Here is a 24,858-nt window from a genome sequence, read left to right as displayed (position 1 = left end):
GTGTATCTCATGATGTAGGACGTAGTTTTTCCGACGAAAGGTATGTACGAAGTGTATATGATCATACTAAACTATCTGTGATGGTATATACTTTAAGTATGTAACCATATATGAAGTATATAGATATACTCATTTTTATATACTATTATTAATGCATTTTTATATACTATTATTAATGTATAATCATGATATATTTAAAAAATAGGGATGCTTTTGAAATTTCATATATATCACTTTGAAGTAATTTAGAATTAGTATATGAATATACTCAAAGTAATAAATGAGTATGGACATACGCACGGTGGTATACTGATGATGAGAGTAGCTACACGCGAGTGTAGAAAAAACTCATAGTTTTACGCATGGTTACCCAAGAGTCGAACATCAAGGCATGCTCCGCTCCTTGCACACAATTGTGTTCTTGTTCCTCTAAGAACATCTCCAAAAGTGCCTAACAATAGAATCCCAAAAAACTAGTTTTTGGACCTTGCTAAAAACTATTGGGTGGAGAAAAAGAGCCCTCTCTCCAACAGTTCCTAAAGATGGTTTCTGAAATTAACTGTTGCCACATCATTATCTATGGGCCCAGCGCATGAATTTTTTTCCGGTGGGAATCACCAATTGCCGTCCGAGATTGTGTCAAAAAAGAATACGATCGCCTTGACCAAGCGCCGTGCTCCCGTAAAAAAAAAACAGAATGTTGTACTGAAATTCAAGCACAAAAAATCCAATAACCAAACTTACAGCTGCATCCTGTTTTCAGTCAATCAACAGTAGTAGGCATTAGCAATTTTTTCTTCACTCGGGTAGCAAAAATGTGGCAACAACAATACGGCAACGTCAGCAGGAAGTACTAGTTGATTAAACACATGCACCACAGAGTAACCTTGCTCAATACAACTAGTAACTTCAGAACAAGATCGAAACTTGGTAAATAATTTGATTGCTCTGTAATCCAACAGGTCATACTCAAATTAGAGGGCACAAATATAATTAGTTGGCTTCAGATAATTAATTGGCTTGATCCCGAACCTAATAGAAACACTCACCCATGTGAAACTTTGACATATGGCTACACATGATTAAACATAACAATAGGACCTGCTTGTTTCTTTCAGCAGCGCAGCACGGCCGAATTAATAATCACAAAGCAGTTAATCGTACTTGAAGCATGCAATTTTCTGCATGGTAGCAGTACTACACAAGCAAGCATAGGCACTGCAATTGGTAAAATCGCAAGCTATAACACATTAACACCACGATTCAGAGGGTACAGTGATCCAATTTGGCCTTACACCTGACTCTGCTTAACCCTAATCCACCCAGGAAGAAACTATAGAACGCGAATCCACTCTAAAAGTTAGATCTATTTGCTGGAAAATCCAGTAGCACAAAAAGAAGGACAAAATTACTTCCGATTGGAACCTTGCGGAGGGGCGTGGTGTGGTCGTCGGACGCCGGGATGCAGTCGACGGTGCCGGCGACAACTCGATGGTGCCCCTCCCGCGCTGCGGAAGAGAGCAGGAGATTCGCTCCGAACCGGCAGCAACTTGATGGCGGCGGCAACTCGATGGCGATGACACCTTGTCGCCCCTCGCGGAGAGCCGGCCAGTGGTGGGACGCAGGGCACGCGTCATCGCCGACTGCGGTCAGAGGACGTATGTGGCGGAGGGAGCGCACCAGGTGCACCGTCGCCGACTGCGGGAGGACGAGGACCGGAGGAGAACGAATGATGCGGAGGGAGTGGGGCGGGGGCAGAAAAATGGCGCGCACGGGACAACAACGGAGGGAAGGAGCACAATTTTTGGCGGGCACCTGTGTTTCCTCATCCAGTTTTCGCGATTGGGAGCTCGGCGGGCCGGTGGAAATTTAGCTCCAGACGCCGCTCCGATTGGGTACGCGAATAGATTGGGAGCCGGTTTAGGTTACTGTTGGAGACGAGTTTTTTCTTTTATCAATCCCAAAATAGAGTTTTAGGAGGAGATTTTGGGCACTCTCGGAGATGCTCTAATGACCCGCAAGACGACGTTGCGATGTGATAGAGCAAGCCACTTGCATTTCACTTTACAAGGACGTAGATCGATTACCGTACATATTTGTAGTTCCAAAACTGCTGGATACATCAAAATCAGGCCCAATCCGAACACGGATTTTCCCCGGGTTTCTACCGGAGCTGATGATCGAGCTGTCACACTCGCCTGTACGGCCGTCTCGGGCTGTGGAGCAGCACCTTCTCCTCGATGGGCAGCCTGTATGGCGACACCCGGAACCGCTCGCTCTCGCGCCGCCGCCGCCGCTCCCGGGAGTGCGCCAGCCACGCCACCGCGGCGAGCATGGCCGCCACCGACGCCGCGAGCAGCGCCTGGTACACCCGGCTGCTGTCCCGCCGCATCGGGGGGCAGCCGCGCTCGCCGATCGTCTGGAACGCGCGGCGCACGGTGGCGCAGCTCGCCAGGTCGCGTAGGCCGGGCGCCTGCCGGCGCAGCCCGTCGCTGACGCTGGCCACGGTGAGCATCTGGGACAACATCGGCGGCGTGAGGCGCCCGGCCGTCGCGCACACCTCCGAACGCGACCCCGGCGCCGCCGCCGTCCGGCACACGAACCGCTGCCACACCTGATGCGCACGCAAGCAGGAACGGCAGTGTCAGGATCAAGATCTCATCAACGGCGGTTCTTCGCCCGCACCGTACGCACCTGTTGCGCGTTGTCGGCGGTGACTTCGCCGGCGGCGCAGGGGCGGCGGGTGAGGTCGGCGTTGTAGGGGTTGCAGAGGAGCGGCACGGGAGGGCCGGACTGGTTGTAGTAGAGCGGGGGGCCGGCCTGGGGAGGCACGTTGCGGTTGGACACGTTGGAGACCAGCTCGTTCAGCTTGGCGACGAGCTGGTAGTTGACCTCCTCGCTCCGGCGCAGGGCCTCTGCCGTCACCGCCGCGTCGGCGCAGGGGAGGATGTCGTCAAGGGCGGTGCGGCCCTGCGGCTGGGCCACCCATTCCTCCATGGCGGCGCAGGTGTCTCCTATCACGCTGAAACATGGGCAAAGGGCTCAGTGTGCTCTGTTAACTTCTAACAAAGATATGAGATGCAAATGCACGAGAATATGTTATGCTATAATGTAGCTAGAAGTAGCAAACGTCTGAAATTTTGAACGAAATTTGACCGAATTGGGACAAGATGATCCAAATTTGATCAAATTTGTGTAAATTCGCAAGAAGTGGCTGGAACTAACTTGTGCAGGAGAAGGAAAGTGCCGGACAGTATTAGTGTCGCTGTAATTATGATCCATCCAAGAAACACCACTCTGCCAAAATACAGCAACTGAAACTTAGTACACCAATCTCAAAAGAACGTGTTCAAGGCCTTCAAGCAACTGCAGTCGGAAAGAGGATGCATGTTCTTTTGTATGCTGTGTGCTAATGTGCTTACGTGTACACAAGCGACTTGAACCCAGTCAACGAGAACACTGCAAGAAATTGATAGGAGAAGTTGTGTAAAAATGTCAAGAGGTTGAAGAAAGGTGAGTAAATAATGTTGCAACTTGAAGCAGATTAGGTAAAGATCATTTTTTTATCCTTTAGCTGAGGACTTGGGTAAGAGCAATTCGTGCTCACCAAAGCCAAGGAACACGAGGACCAGCATCACAGCGGCGACACCGATCAGCACCTTCTTTCTGCAATCACGTAAACCGAAGGAACTTGTCAAGATCATCCATGGATGGGTATCATGAGTTCATCTCGCGCCCATCAAGAGTTAGGCTGCAATCGATGAATCAGTGACGACGTTTCGTACATGGTGTCCAGCGCGGTCCGGATCCTGCGCGAGTTGCTGGCCGTGCGCGCGGCGAGCTCGTCGGAGGCGGCGTCCACCCGCCGCGCGACGTCGTCGATGGTCCGCGCGAGGTCGGGCGGCAGCGACGCCACGCCGCCGCCCGCGCTCTTCGCCGTCTCCAGGAGGCCGGTGAAGTCGCGCATGGTCGCCGCCGCGCCGTCGGCCTGGCTCACCACGTAGTCCAGCGTCGCCGTCGTGCTGCCGTTGAACTTGCGCTGTCCGTCGTACAGCACGGCGCACCCGATGCTGCACCAGCCCGTGATTCCACACATGAGAAACCTTCGACGAACAGCAGCGGTGAACGAGTACCTGGGATCGGTTGGTCGGTTTCTTACACGGCTGCTGCTGTGAAGACGATCAGGAGCACGAGCGAGATGGCGAACACCCGGCGCGAGTAGGAGTAGCTGCTGCCGACGCCGCGGCAGCAACGGCAGCAGCAGGCAACGAGCGCCGCGGCCGCGACGGAGACGAACCAGAGCGCGGCGAGCACGAACGCCGGCGCCGCGCTGAAACCTGCTGACTGCATCCAAACAGCACACGGGTCGCCGGACGACATGAAGCATCAGAACAGAGGACAAGGGCACCGTACAGGGTGCTTTGAAGTTTGAACTGGCATCAGCGGCGGCCGGCCGGCCGGCGACAAGAGGAAACCAAGAACTCACGGCGAGGTAGTGCCTGTTGCTGATGTTCCAGCCGCCGGTGTAGTACCTGAGCCGGTCGAGGGGGTCCTTCCGCCGTGTCCGCTCCGCCGCCAACACGGTCGTGTCGGCCGCCGCAGCTGCGATCGACGGCGACCGATTCATTTCACTTTCACCTACCTCGGTCCGCCACAACTCACACGCTTCAGCGCAAGGAGTTCTTGAAGCCTTACCTGATACATGGGCGCAGAGGGATGCAGAGACGAGCAGCAGGACGAAGAGACAGCGTCCGCGAGATGGTCCCATGGCTGCCTACACAGGCAAAGCTCTGATCGAGGCGACGATGAACGAATGGAATTGAAGTGTGGATTTTGTTTTTTACATGGCCAAGCAAGTAGATGGTGGTTGAAGTCGGCAACGGGCTGCTGGGTGAAACGTTTGGAACTGGTCGTGGGGAAAATTGCAGCAGCGTTTTGTCTGTCGTCAGAGATGTGGATGCATGGGCATGATGTGTTTAGGTGTGACCGTGTCCGTGTCCGTGTGAGATGATATGGGCAGGCGCTGGCCGGGTCTTCATCTGTTGCCAAGTTAAACAATATAAAAGAGCATCTCCAGCAGTTTCAGTAAATATTTTTTAACAAAATCGTATTGGAATATCTTAGTACCATTTTTATGGATTATTGGGAGAGAAGCTTTTTACAGTTTTCCAATAACCTCATCCCAACTAATATATTAGGAGAGTCAAAATTCTTCCTTCATTTGAGGGGGGATTTGAGGTGAAATATTTAAATAACTTAAAAATTATCAACGAAAGAAAGAAGTGTTGGAGAACTACTGAATTATATTTTCTTTTAAATATTATAAATCTATTGGAAAAAGAGAGACGGCCGTAGATGCTCCAAACCCAATGCGAAAAAGCGATCCTTGTGCCGAGTAAAGAAATCCCCGGGTCATTTCGCAGCTTCGTCACAGCAGAATGCAACTAGTTTTTGGCAGTGTTTTTTTTCCTCTCTAAACGATTATTTATCAGTAGTTTACACCTCTATGTTACTGTGTGAGATCACAGATTCAGATGTTCCTCTGCCTCTGAGCAAAAAGAAGTGTCAGACCAATCCGAACAGAATATCTAGCAGGCGCTAGTGACCGAGGTATCTTTTTTCCTTTGTCATGATCAGACAATCCAAACCCCACCGTGTGTTTCAAGGTTTTTTTGGGAGTTTGCTTAGCAGTGTGGAACTGATAGGCATGAGCATCTCAAATCGAATATTTAAGGGAGCTGCTGATTCTTGGTACTACCTGGGTTGTCTGTAGTTCATGTAAAACGTCAACATCCTTGATACAAACATATACTACATCCTTTGTGGCTCTGTTGTACTATCCATTTTTCCTTTTATTTAAAGAAGATAATAGTCGGCAGCTCTCTTTTGTGGTTCATTTCAAAAAAAATACTCCCTCCATTCCAAATTATAGGTCGTTTTGGTAAATCTAGATACATAGATTTTGATATGCATTTAGATATACACTATATCTAAATACATAGTAAAAATTATATATCTAGATTTGCCAAAATAAACTACAATTTGGAACAAAGAGAGTATATATTACATCTACTTTTTGGAACAAATAGGAAATACAGGAGTACGCGTAGCACATTGTTTACCTGGGTACATTAACGTCCAATGACATTGTCATGAGTACCCAGTCAAGGTCTGCACATCACTCAGCATATCGCACAAGTTACACAAAACACATTGGCTGGCGTTGATGGTGCAGGTTGAGTATTGACTTTGGGCGTCCATATGGCAGCCTTCTGATTAAGAACACGTAGGTAGATGTAAATGTAATCATGCAAAGATAAACATCTTAAACGGTCTGATCAAGATTTAGGTACTGGTCATTCGGCCTGACTGAAATTTAGGCACCAGCTCTGCAGATCAGAGTTCAAAATAAACAGTTCAAGATAAGCAATGAGGCTACCAAAAATCTAGTGAACTTGACCGGTGCACCCAGGCACGTGCTTTGACCTTGCTCACTATATTGATTCTTTCATCATTCTACAACTGAAGGCCATTCTACCCGATGCTGAAAGACCATCAGATCATTAAGTTATGGGTTTAGACAAATTACATTCTACACTTTTACAACAAGAGGGCATAGTTACAGAGACCCTCACTGACTAACCTAGACCCTGTGTACATCCACTAACTCCCAATACCAACAGAAGGTAAAACAGTTGGAATTGGGATTGCATTTACATTACTGCCAGGACCCAAAAATGTACAGCTACTCCCCCCTCCCACCTCCAGATCAGCAAATACATCATCTATGTTAGGATATGGCAAGTTCTAAATGCTAAATCTAATTATTGTATTAGTGCTCAATAGCATCTTCCGCCTCAGCAAGCACCTCTGCGCTTTCATTGAGCAGATAATCGCACATCTCCATGAGCGAATCAGCAAGTGGAGGTATGTGAGGGTGACGTTCGTCATTGTAGATGTGTGCATTCAGTTGTATCTGTGCTACATCGTGCCTGAATTCATACCGGTTTCTGTACTCCATCTTCCTCACCTTGTCTCTGATGGTACCAAGATCCATTGGGCGACGTACGATGTCAAGGTAATCAGGAGCATCTTTCCTCGTTACTGGTTTTAGAAATAGTAATGATATCTGAGTTTCTCCCCGCAGGTGATCAACTATCTTTTCCAGTATGTTGGAGAGCTCAACCTGCATGAGGATGAAAACAGTTAATTAAGCCTGAATTCCTTGTCCAGCAAATCCCTTCCAAGTGTAATTTAACCTCTCCCTTTTAACATTTATATCAATGTGTGTAGTAACGCCTATTGTATCAATCTTTGCACAGAAATTATTCACCAAAACAATTATTGAATAGTGGCAAGAATCAAACAAAACTACAGAAATTTACTCCATTTCAAAACACAAGACATATACTAGCTTTTGCCATCGTGTTTCAAAACATATGGTTTTAGTCAACACCTACACAGCTGTTTTATTATTCTCAAGAGACAAGACATTAACACCATCAACACTATTGTCACTTTCCAAAGCATTTGTAATCCAATTAAACATATAGGTGAACACTAAGTAAATGTACCTCTCCCCCCCTGCGGCGCTTAGCAGATGGTGCACATTCAATCACATCAGCAGGAGTAGATCGTTTTACTGCTCGGTGTCTTTCAGGTACCCTTCTGTCATTTTTGTACGGCCTGTGATCAAGTAGGTCATCATCTCTAAATTCATGTTTTTTCTTTTTCTTGTTTTTCTTTTTTGCTTTCTGATGATCTTCCTCCCTCGATGCATATATCCTAGCATCAATAAGCCTCTGTTGCGGCATTTCTCTTTGCTCTTCAAAATCTCTCCAGGACTTCTCATTTTCCATTATGGTTTTGCTTCTTCTTTTTCCTTCCAGATCTAGCCTCCTCTCATGCGAGGAACTCATCTGGCTGGGTTCTCCACCAAACCAATGATCATCCTCTCTACTTTTCTCCTCAAAACTTGATAATTCAACAATTTTTCTTGTCTTTCTTGTGGGCTCCTGACCATTCCTAGGTTCAACAAGTCTTTGTTGATCTACTACCTTAGGCTGCTTGATGGTGATCTTTTTGCGAGGTACATCCTTTTCTTCAGCAGGAGGCCGAAATACAACAGAAGGCTTTGGAGTGTCAGGAGGGTAATCTTCTGACTTCATCTTATTAGGTATTATTATCTTGTTTACCTTTCCAGAAGATCTATGGTCTGTAACATCCATGATGCGTTTATCAGAAACCAGCGAACCGGAGACTGACATGTTCCTCTCCAAGGATTTATCAGGTACCCCTAATTTGAATTTTACTGGGACAGATTTTGTCTTTTCAATACCTTCTGGTCCTTCAGTTTCAGTAACTTCAGAGGAAACTTTGGTTATCAACCTTTTAGGTGTCTTCGTTTGCAAATGGTTCCCTATATCTGTAGGATTGGACTTAACTGAATTTGCATCCATTTCTGACGCTTCTTGATCCTCCCCATACTTAGGGCATAGTTTGTTAGTTCGCATATGCCCAAGCTATACAACAACAGAGAAACAAAAATTAAGTCATGAAACACAATAACAGTTTTTCAAAAGGGCACATGCAAGAATCACGTTACTGATCTTACCAGACCACAGGCACCACAAACAAGAGTATCTCCCCTTGCACCCTGTCTCTTTTCCTGAAAAAATGGAAAGGCATGCCACTTAAGAGCCACAATAGCAAAAGACCAGATCAGCTTTGACATGAATCATAGAACTAAAATGTACTCAAACTTCAAAAGTTTAGCAGCATACTTCCTACCTACTTTTATAGGCACAATAGCAAAAATAACCAATTGGACTGCAGAGCAGCAATACCATAAATTGCCACCAGGCTACAAATACAAACTTTGGAATTTTGTTTTTCAGTTTAGAAGCTAATAGCGCCCATCGGCTACTTCATGTGAAGCCTTTTTTTTCTCGAACACACCGTGTGAAGCCTGATGGCAACAAGGGCAACATAATCGTTGTACCAAGTACATTACACCATAAGTGCAACATGATATTCACACATAGCACAGGCGTAAGTGTCCAATATAAAAAATAAATATAATGGAGAAAAAAAAAGCTGATTTGAGTTGACAAATAAAAATATTCACATGGATAGAAATTCACAAGTCATAATCATGTCCTGGGTTACCTTAGTAGGTCCATCCTTTCCTGGAGCACTTTTCTTTTTAACTAGAAGGATATCATTTCCATCAAACGCCATTTTTGTTTTTAGTTTCGTGGGCAAACTGCCTTCAGCAAAAGAATTTTCAGCCTGCATGCAGTAAGATGACTAACTTCATTACAACTTGTTTCTCCACAGCAGCAACAAATGCAGGCAAGACAACTAAGACCATGTCCAGAATCTCAGATGGAGTAATACCTCTTTTGCTTCTCTTGGCATGCCCTCCTTTGGGGTCAACGCACCAGAGTAACCGGATGATTTGATCATTTGCCCAGTCTTATTCTGCTTCATTTTATTGGCACCTATAGAGGTGCCACAATTTGTTAAACCCTCAGGCTGTTTTTTCCTCTTCATATCATTACCATTGTCTGCACCACAAGAGGCCATAAATCATATGCACTAGATCATTCTTGTAAGAAAAACATAAAAGAAATAACTACCTTCAAGCAGTTTTTTTGCCAGAGAAGCTTCTGCTTCATCATCTTCAATTTCCTCATTAACTTGAGCATGAGTAGGGCACCTTCTCATTTTAAGTCCTCTCATTCCATCAGCTTTGTCACTTCTCAAGTCTGCTGTACTAGTATCCTCATCATCAAATTCTTCTGCGTCTAGTAAGTTCTCAAGATCCCCAGCAAACGAGTCCAGATCACTGTTAGCTTCTGTGTCACTGCCATTGTCATCACCATCTATAGCTGAAAGTGACTGGACTTGTCTGTCCCAAATTTCCTGACACTTCTCCCTAGTTTGCTGTTGAAGTTGCAGAAAAGACATCCTTTGTCCACGTGCAAACTTACTAACAGGAATTTCATCAATAGTAATTCCTGATGCAGCTTGCTCACTTGACAGCTTCCTCACCATAGCAATCCGATGCCACCTTGTTAATTTATCAATTTGCTCTTCAGGAACGCCAAATTTCAGCAGCAACTGTACATAGCAATGCATTAATTACTAGTAAATAAAGTAAAGGCGGAACAAGAGGAGGACATGCAATTCATGCCAAGCTTTGAGGTGATTCTTTTCACCTAGATACATGGTATTTGCTATGCACCAGGATATATCTAGATACATAGGAAAAAATACGTATCTATAAAGGTCAAAACGACCTATAGTTTGGAACAGAGGGAATATATGGCATGGATATCTGCTCCGATGGTACTTGGTGAAAGTCACAGTACGCCAAAATACCACTGGGTTTGTCAATGGCTTATGGGAGTAGGTCGCATCTGTTATTTTTACAGCCAACACTATACTAGCAAAATGAGGATAGTTTTCATTGTATGAAGGCAAGAAGAATGTCAAAGGCCATCAGATAATAATACATACATCTATCAGTCCAGACAGAAGCATGTTCCATGATATTAAGGCATGCCAAAAACTCTAAAACCAGGCGTTTCTTATGTATGTTATTGTATATTTGTATTAGAAACCACTGCACTTGATGAGTACCTCTCTAGCTGCATCCATGCTCAACCTGCGGAGATCAGCATCAGTTCCAGTTACAGTGGTACCCTTTGCAGCAGCTGACTTCTTCTTGAGCATTGAATTGGAGGCAGGTGCTTTTGGTGCTACTCGCACATAGCTGAATCCTAGCCCACGACCAGATGGATCACCGACGCCAGTAATTTCTAATCTTTCTATATTTTCTCTGTCCTGAACACCAAAGGAAATTAGATTAAAATTTTCAGGAAAATATTTACCAATAAACACTCAAGGAAAATTAGCAGCATATCTCTAGACATGCATTTGAACATACATACCCAACCAAACTAGGACTGCTATTGTGTATCCTTTACCTTTGCCAGAATAGAATAACTACTGATGAATCTGTTTGTAAACTGCCTCCCGCTCTGTGGCAGAGGGCCTTTTTATGGGGGTGGGCTGATATTCCATGTAACACAACTATCCTAGAGAATAGACTGAGACCACCCCCCCCCCCCCCCCAACATTCTAGCTCAATTCCTGTGCACCCAACTAGCCCTTATGAAATCAACAACCCATTGCCCTCCACAAATTATCTATCTATCCATTGATAGCAGTGACCCTTATCTCCCAAAGGTTATCTGTAGTATCTCTAAACATAGAGCACGGGCGGAGCTTTCTCAATGGCTAACATGGGCCATGGCCGCCCCTCAATTTCCAAAGTCCATTATCCCAACAGTATGCTAAACTTAACAATAATCACTCTATCCATTGCTCTCTTATATCTGGCCCTGCTGAAATTAGGGCAAGCTCCGCCACTGCAACTAGTACCCAGCAGTTTGTAGGAACAATACTTGGTTTTAGGTCAATGAACAGGTACTGAATGAAAATAGTGTTGCTCTGGATCACTGATCACATGAACAAAACGCTGCATGAGACCAAGACTGAAGTACCTGATTAGTACAGGCAACAAAATTACTCGTAAGATTCCAGCTAGTGATTTGCAGTTCCCTCTCGATATGTGATGCAGCAGCAAGCTCAATAGCTTCGTCAGGAAGCTGATTCATGGCAGAGGCCAGTCCAACAGGCTGAGTAAGCTTCACAATTCCTAATCGCTTGAGACGATACAGGCCAGCTTGCATACTCTCATAACAGCAGACCTGAAAAATGATGCGTTAGTTAAAATAATCTCAATTGCAAGTTATCATGATATTTTCTGATAAGAAAAGGAAATTGTTATTAAACACCAATGCAACAAGGTACGTAACCTTCGAAGAACAAATATCCTCAGCTTTCAAATAGACTTTTTTTTTGCAAGGAAAACATATTCGGAATCCACTTACTCTGATGATGCGATTTTCAAAATATTTCAGTGCCAACCCAATTTCAAGCTTTTGCATTTCAAGAATGTAAGTATGCCTTTTGAAGGCAAGCATGTTTACATTATGGAAATCACTGGCAATTACTGCATATTTGTATTATAATTCTTTAGAAAAAGAAACAAAAAATATCAACATCCTTAGATCAGCTTTGTTGTGCTAGATGGGTCCATAAACTCCAATTGTAGTGTGACAGGTCCATGAGCTTCCTCAGTTGCACCAATTAGGTGCAACAGTCAATTATGATGAAAAATGATGCGGAAAGCTACAGAGGTCCAGGAAATGCTTAATTGTGTAATTAAGTCCTTGCATTCAATCGGTCGTGTTGCAAGGCAAATGGCCCATAGTGTCACAAATAAGAAAGCTGAAGGATATATCAGAAAATTGTTAAGCATCTGCATTACCTCATACAAACGTCATGAATAATCTGAAACCATGCTTCCCCGTAAGGCCCCATTTGGATCCTTGGAATTGAATTCCATTCTAATAATCATAATTTAGATATAAATTAATTAAGCTAATATAGTTGTACGTGGAATATATTTGTATATTATTGTTGGCCAAATGGGAGAGATACTTATGTACTCTACTTCTGCTATAGGGAAGCGAGTCGAAGAGTGTGCTGTAAGTTGTACATTAGAAACATAACATGAGAATCTATAGAATCAATTTCCATCTCCCACCCCCTTGAATTTAAGATAGGCTTATATATATACTTTGGAAGTTGTGGAATGCCACATTCCAAGACAAATAGCCTACTCTATTAAGTAGATTCCAATTCCTCAAAATGAAGGGATCCAAACGGGGCCTAAAGAGAAATCATTGACAATGTTCTAGCACCGAGTCTATTTATCGCTCGCGCTGCTGCGTGCCGTTCTATCGCAGAAGCGTTTCGTGCATCATGCCCCCAGCTGTTCGGTCTGTACCCACTTTTCGGGATCCATTAAGCAGGATGTCCATATTAAGCTGATCATGCTTAACCATTCTGAATCCATTTCTCAGGTTGGTTTGAGTTTGAGCTATGACGGGCATGCTCGCCTCTCCTCCGGCATGAGTATATTCACAAGAGAAATGGACGTGCTTGCCTCTTCTCCTTCATCTGTTTGTCGTTTGTCTATTTATAAATGTTTTAACATTCTGAAATGGATTCAGAACTTTTTTGAATAGTTTGAAACATTATGAAATGTTTGAAACAAACATTTATAATGTTTCAAACAATCTGAAATGGTACACAACTTTTTTTAATATTTTGGGACATTTATAAAATGTTTCAAACATTCTGAAATGGGTTCGGAACTTTTTGAAGACTACAGAACTTTTTAAAACAGTTTAAAAGTTCTGAAACGTTTGAAAGATTCTGAAATGGTACAGAACTTTTTTGAATATTTTGGAACATTGATAAATGTTTCAAAACATTCTGAAATGGGTTTAGAGCTTTATTTTATTTAGAATCTGAGATTAACGTTTTTTCAAATGAATTCAAATTTTCGTTCGTTCCTACATTCAGATTACTGATGATGCACTCGCTAGCCTGTTGAAAATGAATATATGATCAGAGCATTTCCAATCCCTGTGCCGATCAAGAATCAATAACGGGCCTCCAGTTTTGGCCCACGAGTTTGCGCGCGCGCGACCCACTCAGAATTGCTTCTGCGATACGTCCATCAAAATTCGCTCGCGCTACATATAGACGCCCCCATGTTCTAGCCAGTAGCCACTAGAATAGATCAGGGGAATATCATGGACATCCACTAAACACCTGGTTGTTATCTTTCCATTTAATCTTATTTAAGATCAAATCACAATTATCGTTTCCTGTTAAGCGCTAAGCGGAAAGATATGACCTCAATCTCATCTCCCAATCTTCATACGCACACCAGGAATTCCAGCACAATGCCCGACAGCCCATAGAAGACATGTTCCGGACCTCCAATGCAATCTACTATCTAATACCACTCAATAACTAATCTCAAATAAACAGGGGTGAAACCGTTTTTATATATGGAAATCCTTTTTATTTATAATACTATCATAAAGAAACTAAGTGACTACTCCCTCTGTTTGGGAATACAAGGCCTATTCTTCATTGGTACTTTCAAAACACAGGGCATGCACTCAGATCTCAAGTTGCAACCAATGCTTTGCTTCCTATCTAATTCTACAACTAGCACCAAGAAAGCAAAAGAGATTTAAGCAATAGATCATCCCTAACAGGAATAGCATGGTCCAGATTTTTCTTCTTCCCTACCTCATTATTTCATTTTCGTATGTGCAAGGAACTAGTGCCTTATATATTGGAAAATGTGTGGAGTAGGTAATAGACCATGCTGGCGGTCATTATATAGCCAGCACAATGTAATGAGCATTCACATTTCCTTGAGAGTATCCACTCAAAATAAAATAATTCTTCAAGAGATAAGGCTTGTTATCAAGAAACAATTGATTGAGACAAGAGCAGCAGTAATCAGAAGAAACTCACACTTTCTGGTGTCAATAATCTTCTCAGTTCTTCCTCTGATGGAACCCGAAAATCAGCTCTCTGTGTCCAGAAAAAATGTCCCTTTGGTCCTTTCTGTAAGAAAATGCAGGAGAGCATTAAATCTGGTTAAATCAAGAGCCCAGAATTAAACTATAAAAATGTATAGATTAAAACATGTGTGATGGACATCCAACCTTGAAATCTGCACAATGCTTCAATCGTTTCTTCACTATAGCTTCTGTCAGAGGACTTTGAATGGGTAACTCATCTGCTCGAATCTGAGGAGTAACATCAGGCCTCTCCCTAGCACGAAACTCACGATAAACATATGCAAGCACTCGATTCAGAAGATAATTCTGCACATTTTTAGTCCCTGGTGAAAAGACTTCCATATGAGGTTCCTGCAGGAGAACATGACTATTATGTTATGGATGAAATTGTGAAACTAGACCAGCTCCTATAATAATGGCATTGAAGATTTGTTTTAAGTGTGCTGTCCTACCAATAACAGAATTTGAATGGCAACAAGAACTCAAGGAATATTCACGACAAAAAGTGGTAAAAACTCAAGGAGTGCCATTTACACTTTGTCGATAAATAAAGTGAATATCAATGGAACATAATTCTTCAAACTTTACACAGAAATATATCTAAATCCATATTCCAGTCATATTTGCAGTGTTTATGTTCTCCTGTACTTCTGTTACTCACAAGCTGGCAACACGCTGCCAACATGAAGGATCATCCAAAAAGTGTGTGCATGACATTCCAAAACAGTACCAAATAAGCTTATAAACATGCAGCTTTCACGAGCAAAACAAGACACTACATTATTCAACTTCATAGCAGATCCATATCAATAAAAAAATTTGAATTTCCATGCGAAATATAAATATAATAATGCAAAAAACTGATGGATGATATTACTACCACTGTAACAAAGGAATACCCAGCCCCTGTTCACGAAAATAAGGCAAGAAAAAAAAGGTCAAACTGTTTCTGCTATGTTCCCGCACTACAACTGCCCAAACTAAACCCAAGAGGAAGCAACGAATATTTCAGAACATGGTCGGCAATGTAAAGTTTGGCAATGCAACACAGAAGAGAATCCAGTAAAGGAATTATATCCTTGACATTATTAGGGCACACAGCAGATATAAAGGGTTGGAAACATTGCACACCATACCTATACAGAACATAGTATTTCGGGTAGCAGAGCTTACTTGTTGGCCAACAGCATATAGCTTGTCAATGCGACGAAGGGAAAGCGCCCCTTTGGCCGAACGGACTAATAGGTAATCAGTTTGTGCAACCTTATGAGGAAATATAGGTGATCTGTACATGTTTGTTTCAAGACAAGATTGATGGGACCCGGAACGTATGTCTCCTAGAAAAGGGGATTTGTCAGCAGGATCAATCGCAAGCACTGTGCCCAGTCCATCACCGTTGTTTCGCAGTGATGTAGCTGTCTGATCAGCAGGTGAAGTTTTCTGGTAATATGTACAAAGTCGGGCTCCCATTCCGGCATTCGAAAGAAGCAAAGGTCTCTCTTCACAATATCTGCATTCAAGGTAATAAATGACAAATGAATTACTATAGTGAAAAAAATTACATAATTAAAATTTGCCCATGTGCATAACCAACACAATCTTACACATACTAGCATAATGATAAGCACTTGGCTAAACTCGAAGTAAAAAAATGAATGTTAAGTATCAGAGATCTCTCCTCACAGTATCTGCATTGAGTGATGACTAACACATTTGGTACCATAATAGAAGTCATATGCACAATCAACACAACCAATAAGCAATCATGCACATACTAGTACTCCCTCCATCCACAAGTTTAAGAGGCACATGCATTTAAAATTCAAACATGGTAACTTTTAGCTAACAATTAGGTCAACTATATATTAGTTTAGTGCTACAAAACTGGTACAAATAGATTCACATTCCATTGTATGTTTTTATGTGTATAATTTTGTAGCTCGTAACAATATAATGCAAGAGATAGTTATGGTCAAATTGCAACATAGAAGATCATGCTACATCAAAAGATGTGGTACACCATATGGCTGAACTAGTAGCAACTAAATTCAATAAATCTGCGCCTGTACCAAGTCAGATATGTGAAAGCTCATCGAAATTAATACTTCCAGAATATAAAGCGAAATAAATTGGGCTTACTCCATTAAAAATACGTGTCCATCCCTGACAGACAAGTCAGTTTTTTTCCTGAAAGCCCCAGGAGGGCGTAGAGGCTTGTCCTCGCCAGGTAACTTCTGTGCTTTTGGCCATAGATTCACTTCAGTGCGAACAACATGCAGAATAGAGTTCGGTCGCACATTTTGCATGGCTAACGAGATGTCATCCTGAAGCTCTTTTCCAGAACAGAATAATTTGATCTTCTCAGAAGGCTTCAATTCTGCATTAGTTAAGGCATCAAAGAAAACTATTAAAATAGGAGGAAGTGATCATTTGTTTATTCTTTTTTTGTGTGTGGGGGGGTTGGGGGGGGGGGGGGGGGCCTTAAATTACGTAGTAGAAAACAACTGATCAACCAAAAGCAGAAAGCGAATCAGAATGTTCCAAATAAATGAAAAACAAAGGCAGTGGGGATAGTAAATGAATACTAACCTAACTTCTTTGAAGCTTTTAATTTGACAGAGACCGGAGTGTCCTCTGCATTTACCAAAATCTTTATTCCTTTTCCTGCCAGTGTCATAAGTATAGCAGTCATCTTCCCATGGCTGCAAGTAGCCCCTTGTAATTGAGCAGTAATTTTATTTTCATGTGGATACCACTTAGCTTTTGGTCTATGAAAGTTTGCAATTTCCTTGCTGCACAAAGTTGATAGCAGGAAAAACTATTAGAGATGAAGTGACCAAAGAACAATAAACAAAGTGCAGTTGGTGATGTAATGCATGACAACTAATGTTGTCATATTTGGTTAAGGGCATGCAAATATGGTTCCTTTGCCTAGCCATACATCTGTGGGCAAGGTGCGCAAGGACTCCCTTGATGAGGGAAAGCCAAAGTGGTAATCCTTTTCTGGCTAGGGTTTCCTTGCCCACTAACAAGGCTAAGCAAGGTTGGACAAGAGCATTTTGCATGGAAATCTAAATAAGAGGGATGAGGAAATTTCCACCTCCCACTTGGGCCATTCAAATTGGATTCGAGGCATGAGATTGTTTTAGTGTATTCACAACACCAATATATTCCTGTGCATCTGATGCTTCCTCTTTATCTTACTCATATATCATATGAACAGGAGCAAAACTATCTCCGTAATCAAACTGCAGTTGAAAGAACCTAGTTCTAAATTGACGAGGATATTCATAGTTACAAAAATATTTCCTCAAAACAACAATACTGACAGTTGGTCTCTTCATTGGATATGATTGATAAGTTGCACAAACTTTCAGTTAAAGAAGGTATAAGTTAAGAAACATTATTCGCTCCATTTCTGGCCGCCTAAATTAAGCAACGATGTAACAGTAGATAGCATGAAAAAATCATTCGAATACATATTTGTAAGATAATATAAGATGAGAAATCATAGATGCACATATTCAGAATTTGGCAGGAAGGAGGGGAGGCCTCATACTTGCTCAAGACTGGTTTCATGGTTTGCAACTTATGAGCTGGAGCAGAATGAACCACCTTTATGCCCATTAAAGCACGTTTTTTAGTATGAGATTTAGCTTGCTGCGGTGTCTTCCTATTAGAATAAAACTTGTCATTGGAGATGTTGAATCTGACACTCAATGTCTTTGCTTGATTGTCAAAATTCTCCACTGTTGGTGTTGAAGTCTTCATTGACTGACTAACAATCATCGCACTAGCATGAGAGCGGAGGTGATCCGCATTCTTTTCATCTAGGATCTCAAAAAGCATATGATCATCTTTGAGGTCAAATATCAGTTTAGGCTTTGGGGTACCCTCACTGGGATCCCAAATTATGTTGTCCAACCATGATCCTTCTAATAATTCCCTGTTCAGTAAACTCAAGTTGTTTAAACGCAGCATGGTGTTAATTTTAACTGCCTCATCTAAGTTATTTGGCCTTATGTGGTCTATATTATCATCATTTGTCAGTGGAGGGTAATTATTCCCAGGTGAATGGCAGTTAGCTGGAGCAGGCATTTCTGTACAACCAAAAGGCTCTTCTATTACTGGGGAACCATTGCTTTTACTCTGCACATCCCAACACCTGGAGACCTGGCCATAATCCTTGCCCTGGTCATCACTGTGTCTGTCCACGCTATCTTCAGATTCACAGATTTTTGCACAAGGCTGACGATCAGTTGATGGTGAATTATTCCAAATGATATCATTTTCCCAATCATCATGCTCAAGTGGATAAAAATCAGGACAAACTAGAGATCGCTGGACAGTATGTGCATCTTTCATAGGTTGTTCAGAAAGACACGAGTCCTTTAGCCTTAAAGTGACATCAGTAATTGACTCATCACTGTCACTCTCAACAAAATCTTCATTCATCTGGATATGATTCAAAGTTGAGAAATTTTGTATACTGCTTCGGAGAATTATTTCCTCATCTTCTTCAACAATGTCAGCAACATTTGTGATCTGAAGCTCTGAAAGCAATTACAAGAAGATAAACACGACATCAGATGTATTCAAATGTTTTGGCCAGGATTAACAGCCATAACAAGCTATTAACTTAACATCAACAACCTACAAGTTGGTTATTGGTATTTGTTCAGTCACCTCCCTTGCAGCAAATATATGCGATAAAGCTTTGTGAATAGTTCAATGTTGAAAAATCATAATTACATACGAAAATTCATATAGCAGTGAAAGAATCCAATACATTTTTCTCATGCACGTTGGTAGAGAATGAAGCAATAATCATTTATCAGCAATGTTATGCCGCAAAAAGGATCAATCGATAAAAATAGAAGTCATTTAGATGCAGATTAGGTTCACATGTTCATACTTTTTCTTAACACCAATCAATTACAAAGTTTGTGAGCAATAAGCCAATAACCTAATTGTCTATCCATATAATTGGCCTCATATGCAGCATTTGTTTTTGGCTTAATAGGCCTACTTTTAGAAGACTGTAATTAATCAGAAGAGATATTTTTTATAAAAATTAATGTTTCATCAAATCAGACACTTGCTCAGACAGAATGAACATAATGGAAATAAGACTGGCAGTGATAAGTATATAGTGTTGACATCAACAGTGGCAGTTAAATTTCTTCATCTCAAATTGAACAGCCCAAAAGAAGTAAGGATAACTATGTTTCAAGTAACCATTGTTTCCAGGTAACACCCTCCACTCCAGCTACTCACTATCTATCCTGGGTCTTGGGTATATAGGGGAGGATGGTGCTTTTGGATCTATTTGTTGCAACCAACATGTAGAATACCTTTATTCACTGGGCGTTTGTGGTGATCTGTCTTCACTTTTCTTACAGGCTCTTGGATACCAAAAATTTCAGAGAACCTCAGGATCACATTCCCATCCTCTACACATAGAACAGGGAGAGAAGTCACACTTTCAGGCTCATGTTGACCATCCTCGGTGCCCATTTCATTCTGCTTCATTAAAGATGAATAAGTCAGTGACATTAAGACATTAATTGTGCAATGTTAACTAGATATGATACAGGACAGATGACAAGCAATGCTAGTTTCAAGATTTGTGCTTCATATACCTCCAAAACTTCATATTCAAAGTCCATAATTTCTTCTGGATGTGATAACGAGCCAATATTTTCCAAGGCAAGATTATCACTTGAGGTTGCCATATCTGTCTGCTCAATTGAATCTACAGCCAAATAGATAATGGGAAAAGAGAATCATGTCAGTTAGCAAAAACAAATATAAATAGGTAGAACTCGGATTAAAACTTTGATGTGTTAGCTCCGACAGATGACTGCTCTATTTATTTTCAAACATGTACTCAGCAATCAAAATCAATTCTGCTTTAATAAAAAGGTTGCATAACATTCTCTCTAGTTTTCATTTTCAATCATTCAATCATGAACAGTGAAGGTTTCGCTTACTCTGAGCCTACGACCACCAAATAAAAGCTAAAAACGATGATCAAGTCTTCAGTTTAGGTTTTCTAGAGCCAGAGTGGAACATACTTGATCATTACCATCAATGCTTGCAAACATGAAAATAAATACAGTTGCAGATATAAAAAAACTCCAACCTACAAAATGTTTGATCGATAGAAGGAAGAGAAAAAACAGGGGTAGCATGGGAGCCAGAAAGCAGCAAGAAATGGAATGAATGCTAACATAAACAATGGAACATGAAAAAAATTATGATCCAGTATCACCTGAAGAAAGATTTTGAACAGCATTATCACCAGGAGGCTCATTATCATTGGGTGTCTCTTCATCCTCATCGTAATTCTCCTCATCAAACACTGAAACTGTATTATTGACCGATGCATACCCTGCAGATGATAAGTAATCTTTTTTTGACAACAAGTTGTCTTCCTCTGTAGCTGCTTCAACTTCAGGTCCATCATATTCTTCATCAATATCTTCATAGTCAACAGCATCTTCTGCCTTCTCATCATAGTCTACATAATAGTAAGATTTGTTATCAATCGTGTGCATAGTCTTATGTGGAAGAGAAGAATTAAGGCGTTCAAAAGCAACATAAAGGAATTGGTAATTGGCAAACTTGGCTTGATGAAAGTCGTTGGTGTAGCTTTTATGGAAACAGCTTATATGGACACGTTAAGATGTCACTAACCTTGCTCAGAAGGATCAGTTGGTGCTGGAGAAGACTTGATTAACTATATTAGCAAACAACAAAGTATTAAATTGTTTGGTAATGAAATAGGTAAATAGCTTAAATATATGCATAAGATAACATACATCGATGTCTTTGAGAGATGGACCAAGCTTGTCTGCCAATGCAAAAAGGTGTTCCTTTGCATCCTGAATTAAGTAAAATAAAATTAACAAAGGAATGTTACATCTGAATTACATTATAAACACAAATAAATATTGTGTTGTTTTTCCTGCAGAGGGATTCAATGGGAAATAATGAAACACAAGTACCCCAAGTCCCCAAGCCAGCACAACAAACTTTTTTCTGGCAAAATTTCCTCAAGTCCACCAAGGACTGTTCAAGTTTTATCCAGATTATGAGAAAATTACAACGCATGGACTGAGAAGCAGCTTGTGCATAACCTTGATCCACCCATTTTCAGAAGTTGAATCAATTTATTTCAATCAGTGGAATATGATTTCTTTAGAAATGCTGGTTCGTATAAAGCAACTGAAGACTCTAAAATATAAATCATAGAGATCAAAAAGATAAGAAAACGAGCACCCACAAATAAGTTAAAGTGTATCAAATCAAGAACAATTGGAACGCACTAGCACCATCAAAAACAGATTGAAAGATCCACACAACTAAGATTGTCAAAAGAATTAAATGTATGGCCATGGAAAAGAATTAAATGTATGGTCATGGAAAGATATAATCTCTAAATTCATGATACACAACAATGTCACATCATGAAAAGGCTCTTTTTGGCAAAGCAAATGGCTTTTGAAGCACTACATTTCTAGTTTTAGATGTACCAGTTAATTACTAATACCTCTATTAACTTTTTTTTGACCTCTTTACTGGCAGTTATTGTTGCATTTCATCTCTAGCATACCCCAACTTGCATGTGGAACAATTAACAGTTACAAGCAGATTCAGGATCCGTAACAGCAAAATCTACTAGACATTCCGTAATTAACTAAACAAGCTTCCACAGTGCACCACAGCACAGCATATAAATCGCATTCTTGCAATGAGTTTTTCATCAAAGCCTAGAGGCATCAGTTAGACATATGGCATATAGACACTCAAAGACCTATCCGGAGCTGCATGACACCTGCTGGAGGCAGACACATGACAATAGAAGGATCAAAACAGTCAAGAAAATCAGAGATTAGAAGTCTTTACCTCATCAAGATAGTCAGCATCTAAGTCACCAGAATCATCTACGTTGCCGAACATAAACCCCAGGAAGTGATTTCCTCCACCAGGCTCCTCATAATCCTCATCGTCGTCATCATCTGTAAGTTATGACAGTGTTACTAGTATCAACCAACATTTCATCAATTGGCTTGTACTAAATCCAGTTTCAGAGCAACCTCATATAATTGTCAGTGTCATGAAACTTTAAGAATCCATATTGCGGACAAATGGGTCATGACAGTAAATGATGACGCAGTGCGTTCCCAAACAGCGGCTTACGAGGAACTCAATTTTTGGAACTCAAAATGCTAACGGATACAGCGGTTGCAGCAAGGCGCTAGAATAGAAGTTACAAGGTATCACAGAAGCACAGAAGATCATCACTATGGAACCGTTAACCCTACAGAAGATCAGACTGCATGAGTCATGCCAGCATTTTTGCAGTTTGATAATTAACACAAACTACTCTAAAGATTGTGATTTCACAATTACAAGCGCATGGTAGCTTAGCATGCCAACCACCTCGTTTTGCATAGGAGATCCGCGTAGCTCCAGCCACCAAAATTTCCCAAAAAAATGGAACATCCAATCCCATATAGCACCAGACAGTGTGTCATTGGCTCATCAAATCGCATTTGTAAACAGGTATGACAAATATGTGGCAGAAAATACAGCAAACGCACACGTTAACATAGCATACCCAACATAGTGAGAATTCACATCAGAACGCGGCAATTTCACAACCCTAGGCGCCCCCAATCGACTCGCACCAACGCTAAACCAAAAGCATGCGATGACTGTGATAGAGCTCTGGGGCGTCGAGCTCACCTGCGGCACTTGTAGTCGGGTTCTCCTCGTCGTGGCGCTCGACGTCGCTCATGACTGCGGCTGCCGCTGTCCACCACTGCCTCCCAGCCTCGCGACGGCACCAGCAGCTACAAACCCTAGCCTACGCCGCGGCGCCCTCCGGCCCCCAATCGGCGTCTGAATTCGCGAACTCTAGAATCGCCAGGCCGGATTGGATTGAGTAAATAAAAATTTGCCGAGGTGCGGCGTAGAGGACGAGGCCGAACACCGAGGCGGTGCAGGGAGAAACGGGGAGATTCCCCCACAGGTCTCCGCTGGAATTTTTGGCGCGTGCCGGCGCCGCGTCAACAGACGGGTCTCTATGCGCGAGCTCGGCGAGGATGGCGGGGTTCCCGGTGACGATGAGAGCGGCGGCGCTGCGATCAGGCGGAGGCGGCGACGGCGGCGGCGGCGGCGGAAGGGCGGAGAGGGGGGGTGGGCTTGGGGGGCGCTAGATGGGGAGCAGAGCGGAGGGCAGGGAGAGGCCGGGGCGCCGACTGCGGGGGCGGCGCGTGTCGGGCGCCGAGGAGGCGGGCCAGGCCGGGCCGGCAAGAAACTTGCAGCCCACAATGAGAGGCCCAATTTGCGGGGGCAATTGGGCCGGGAATCCTATACATCTTTGGAAGATTTTTTCTTCCCCACGTTCTAGTATTTGAGATTGGTGCAAACAAACCATCACGACTATTGGATCCACATCCAAATCCTAGCTTCCTCTCTCCCACCCGCCGCTGCGCGGCCAGCTCGCCGGAGAAGAAGGCGCCAGCTCGTCGGAGAAGAAGCCCCCTGTTCAACATTTCGATTTTAGTATTTTCAGCATTTCATACTTCCAATTTCAACATTTCATCTTTACAGTTTTAATATTTCAAAATTAAAATGTTGAATGTTGAACCTGTTTAAGGAAAATGTTGAGTTGATCTTAAAAAAATGTTGAACATATTTGCAGTAGCTTAATTTTTCTGCATAAGATTGGGCCAAAGTGGATTTTAAAGATGGATGGTTTATCTATCTTCTACAAGATGGATAGGAAGCCCCCAATCAGGCTGACCAACCTTTCGTCATCATAATATAAAAAAAGATATATATTTCAAAGAATAATTGCTAAGTGCCTGGGCCAGCAAGAAAATTGCTAAGTGCCCACCGCGTACGACAGATTTACCTGGAAAAACTGACAAAACCAGTATAAGAATCTACTGCTCCCTCAATTTCTGAATATATAGCATTTAGTACAAGCTAATTAATTTATTTTAAAACTAATATTTTTTCCTAAATTTCATATATTTAAAGTATATTTAAAAATGGAGATTATATATTGTACTACTTGAAAGCTTAAACACTTTGTAATCATTCATTCAAATTAGTAGACTACTATTACATCGATAAGCGAGCAACATGAAAACATTACGATAGAAAGCGAAGTCTCCAAGAAAAAAACATACAGTAGAAAGTTGAGTCTCAATTCTCCAATAGATCTCAAGACCTACGGATCCAAGATATATCTTGCTGCCTCCTCCTATTGCCACCACCTCAGTCAGCCTGATGTTCTTGGGAGTTGGGACCC

The 24,858-nt window shown here is 42.2% G+C and overlaps 2 protein-coding genes across 3 annotated transcripts; both read right to left on the bottom strand.

Annotated features, from left to right (window-relative positions):
- Positions 1-2,036: 2,036 nt before the first annotated feature.
- Positions 2,037-4,966, bottom strand: LOC112889842. Its single transcript, XM_025956618.1, has 9 exons — positions 4,696-4,966; positions 4,487-4,602; positions 4,160-4,344; positions 3,786-4,070; positions 3,608-3,666; positions 3,423-3,459; positions 3,226-3,297; positions 2,695-3,022; positions 2,037-2,614 (listed from the first exon to the last, which is right to left on the bottom strand). The coding sequence occupies exons 1-9, from the start codon at positions 4,766-4,768 to the stop codon at positions 2,189-2,191; spliced, it is 1,581 nt and encodes a 526-aa protein (XP_025812403.1). The 5' UTR covers positions 4,769-4,966; the 3' UTR covers positions 2,037-2,188.
- Positions 4,967-6,445: 1,479 nt separating this feature from the next.
- On the bottom strand, positions 6,446-23,745 carry LOC112888497 (transcription initiation factor TFIID subunit 1). 2 transcript variants are annotated; one of them, XM_025954718.1, is made up of 21 exons: positions 23,283-23,745; positions 22,440-22,552; positions 21,353-21,415; positions 21,228-21,270; positions 20,803-21,051; positions 20,171-20,283; positions 19,883-20,054; positions 18,088-19,081; positions 17,118-17,320; positions 16,668-16,905; positions 15,702-16,038; positions 14,673-14,879; positions 14,479-14,571; positions 11,574-11,780; positions 10,648-10,851; positions 9,642-10,125; positions 9,400-9,569; positions 9,169-9,291; positions 8,615-8,668; positions 7,575-8,522; positions 6,446-7,186 (listed from the first exon to the last, which is right to left on the bottom strand). In XM_025954718.1, the coding sequence occupies exons 1-21, from the start codon at positions 23,332-23,334 to the stop codon at positions 6,833-6,835; spliced, it is 5,421 nt and encodes a 1,806-aa protein (XP_025810503.1). In that variant the 5' UTR covers positions 23,335-23,745; the 3' UTR covers positions 6,446-6,832. The 2 variants fall into 2 exon arrangements, with proteins under 2 accessions (XP_025810503.1, XP_025810504.1); XM_025954719.1 differs by having other exon boundaries at positions 19,883-20,051.
- Between the last annotated feature and the right edge of the window lie 1,113 nt (positions 23,746-24,858).

Source organism: Panicum hallii, chromosome 4, assembly GCF_002211085.1.
Source record: "Panicum hallii strain FIL2 chromosome 4, PHallii_v3.1, whole genome shotgun sequence".
Taxonomy (NCBI): Eukaryota; Viridiplantae; Streptophyta; class Magnoliopsida; order Poales; family Poaceae; genus Panicum; species Panicum hallii.
This window is presented reverse-complemented; position numbering and strand designations above follow the sequence as displayed.

What these genes read in the sequence shown, in the direction of transcription:
- LOC112889842 (XM_025956618.1), bottom strand. Translation starts at nt 4,768, where the DNA reads ATGGGACCATCTCGCGGACGCTGTCTCTTCGTCCTGCTGCTCGTCTCT. An exon ending in CCTCGTGTTCCTTGGCTTTG is followed by an intron (nt 3,460 to 3,607) that starts GTGAGCACGAAT and finishes AATTTCTTGCAG; the next exon opens with TGTTCTCGTTGACTGGGTTC. An exon ending in TTCAAGTCGCTTGTGTACAC is followed by an intron (nt 3,298 to 3,422) that starts GTAAGCACATTA and finishes GTATTTTGGCAG; the next exon opens with AGTGGTGTTTCTTGGATGGA.
- LOC112888497 (XM_025954718.1), bottom strand. Translation starts at nt 23,334, where the DNA reads ATGAGCGACGTCGAGCGCCACGACGAGGAGAACCCGACTACAAGTGCC. An exon ending in TTGAATATGAAGTTTTGGAG is followed by an intron (nt 20,055 to 20,170) that starts GTATATGAAGCA and finishes TCTTTAATGAAG; the next exon opens with CAGAATGAAATGGGCACCGA. An exon ending in GCATGGATGCAGCTAGAGAG is followed by an intron (nt 10,126 to 10,647) that starts GTACTCATCAAG and finishes TGCTATGTACAG; the next exon opens with TTGCTGCTGAAATTTGGCGT.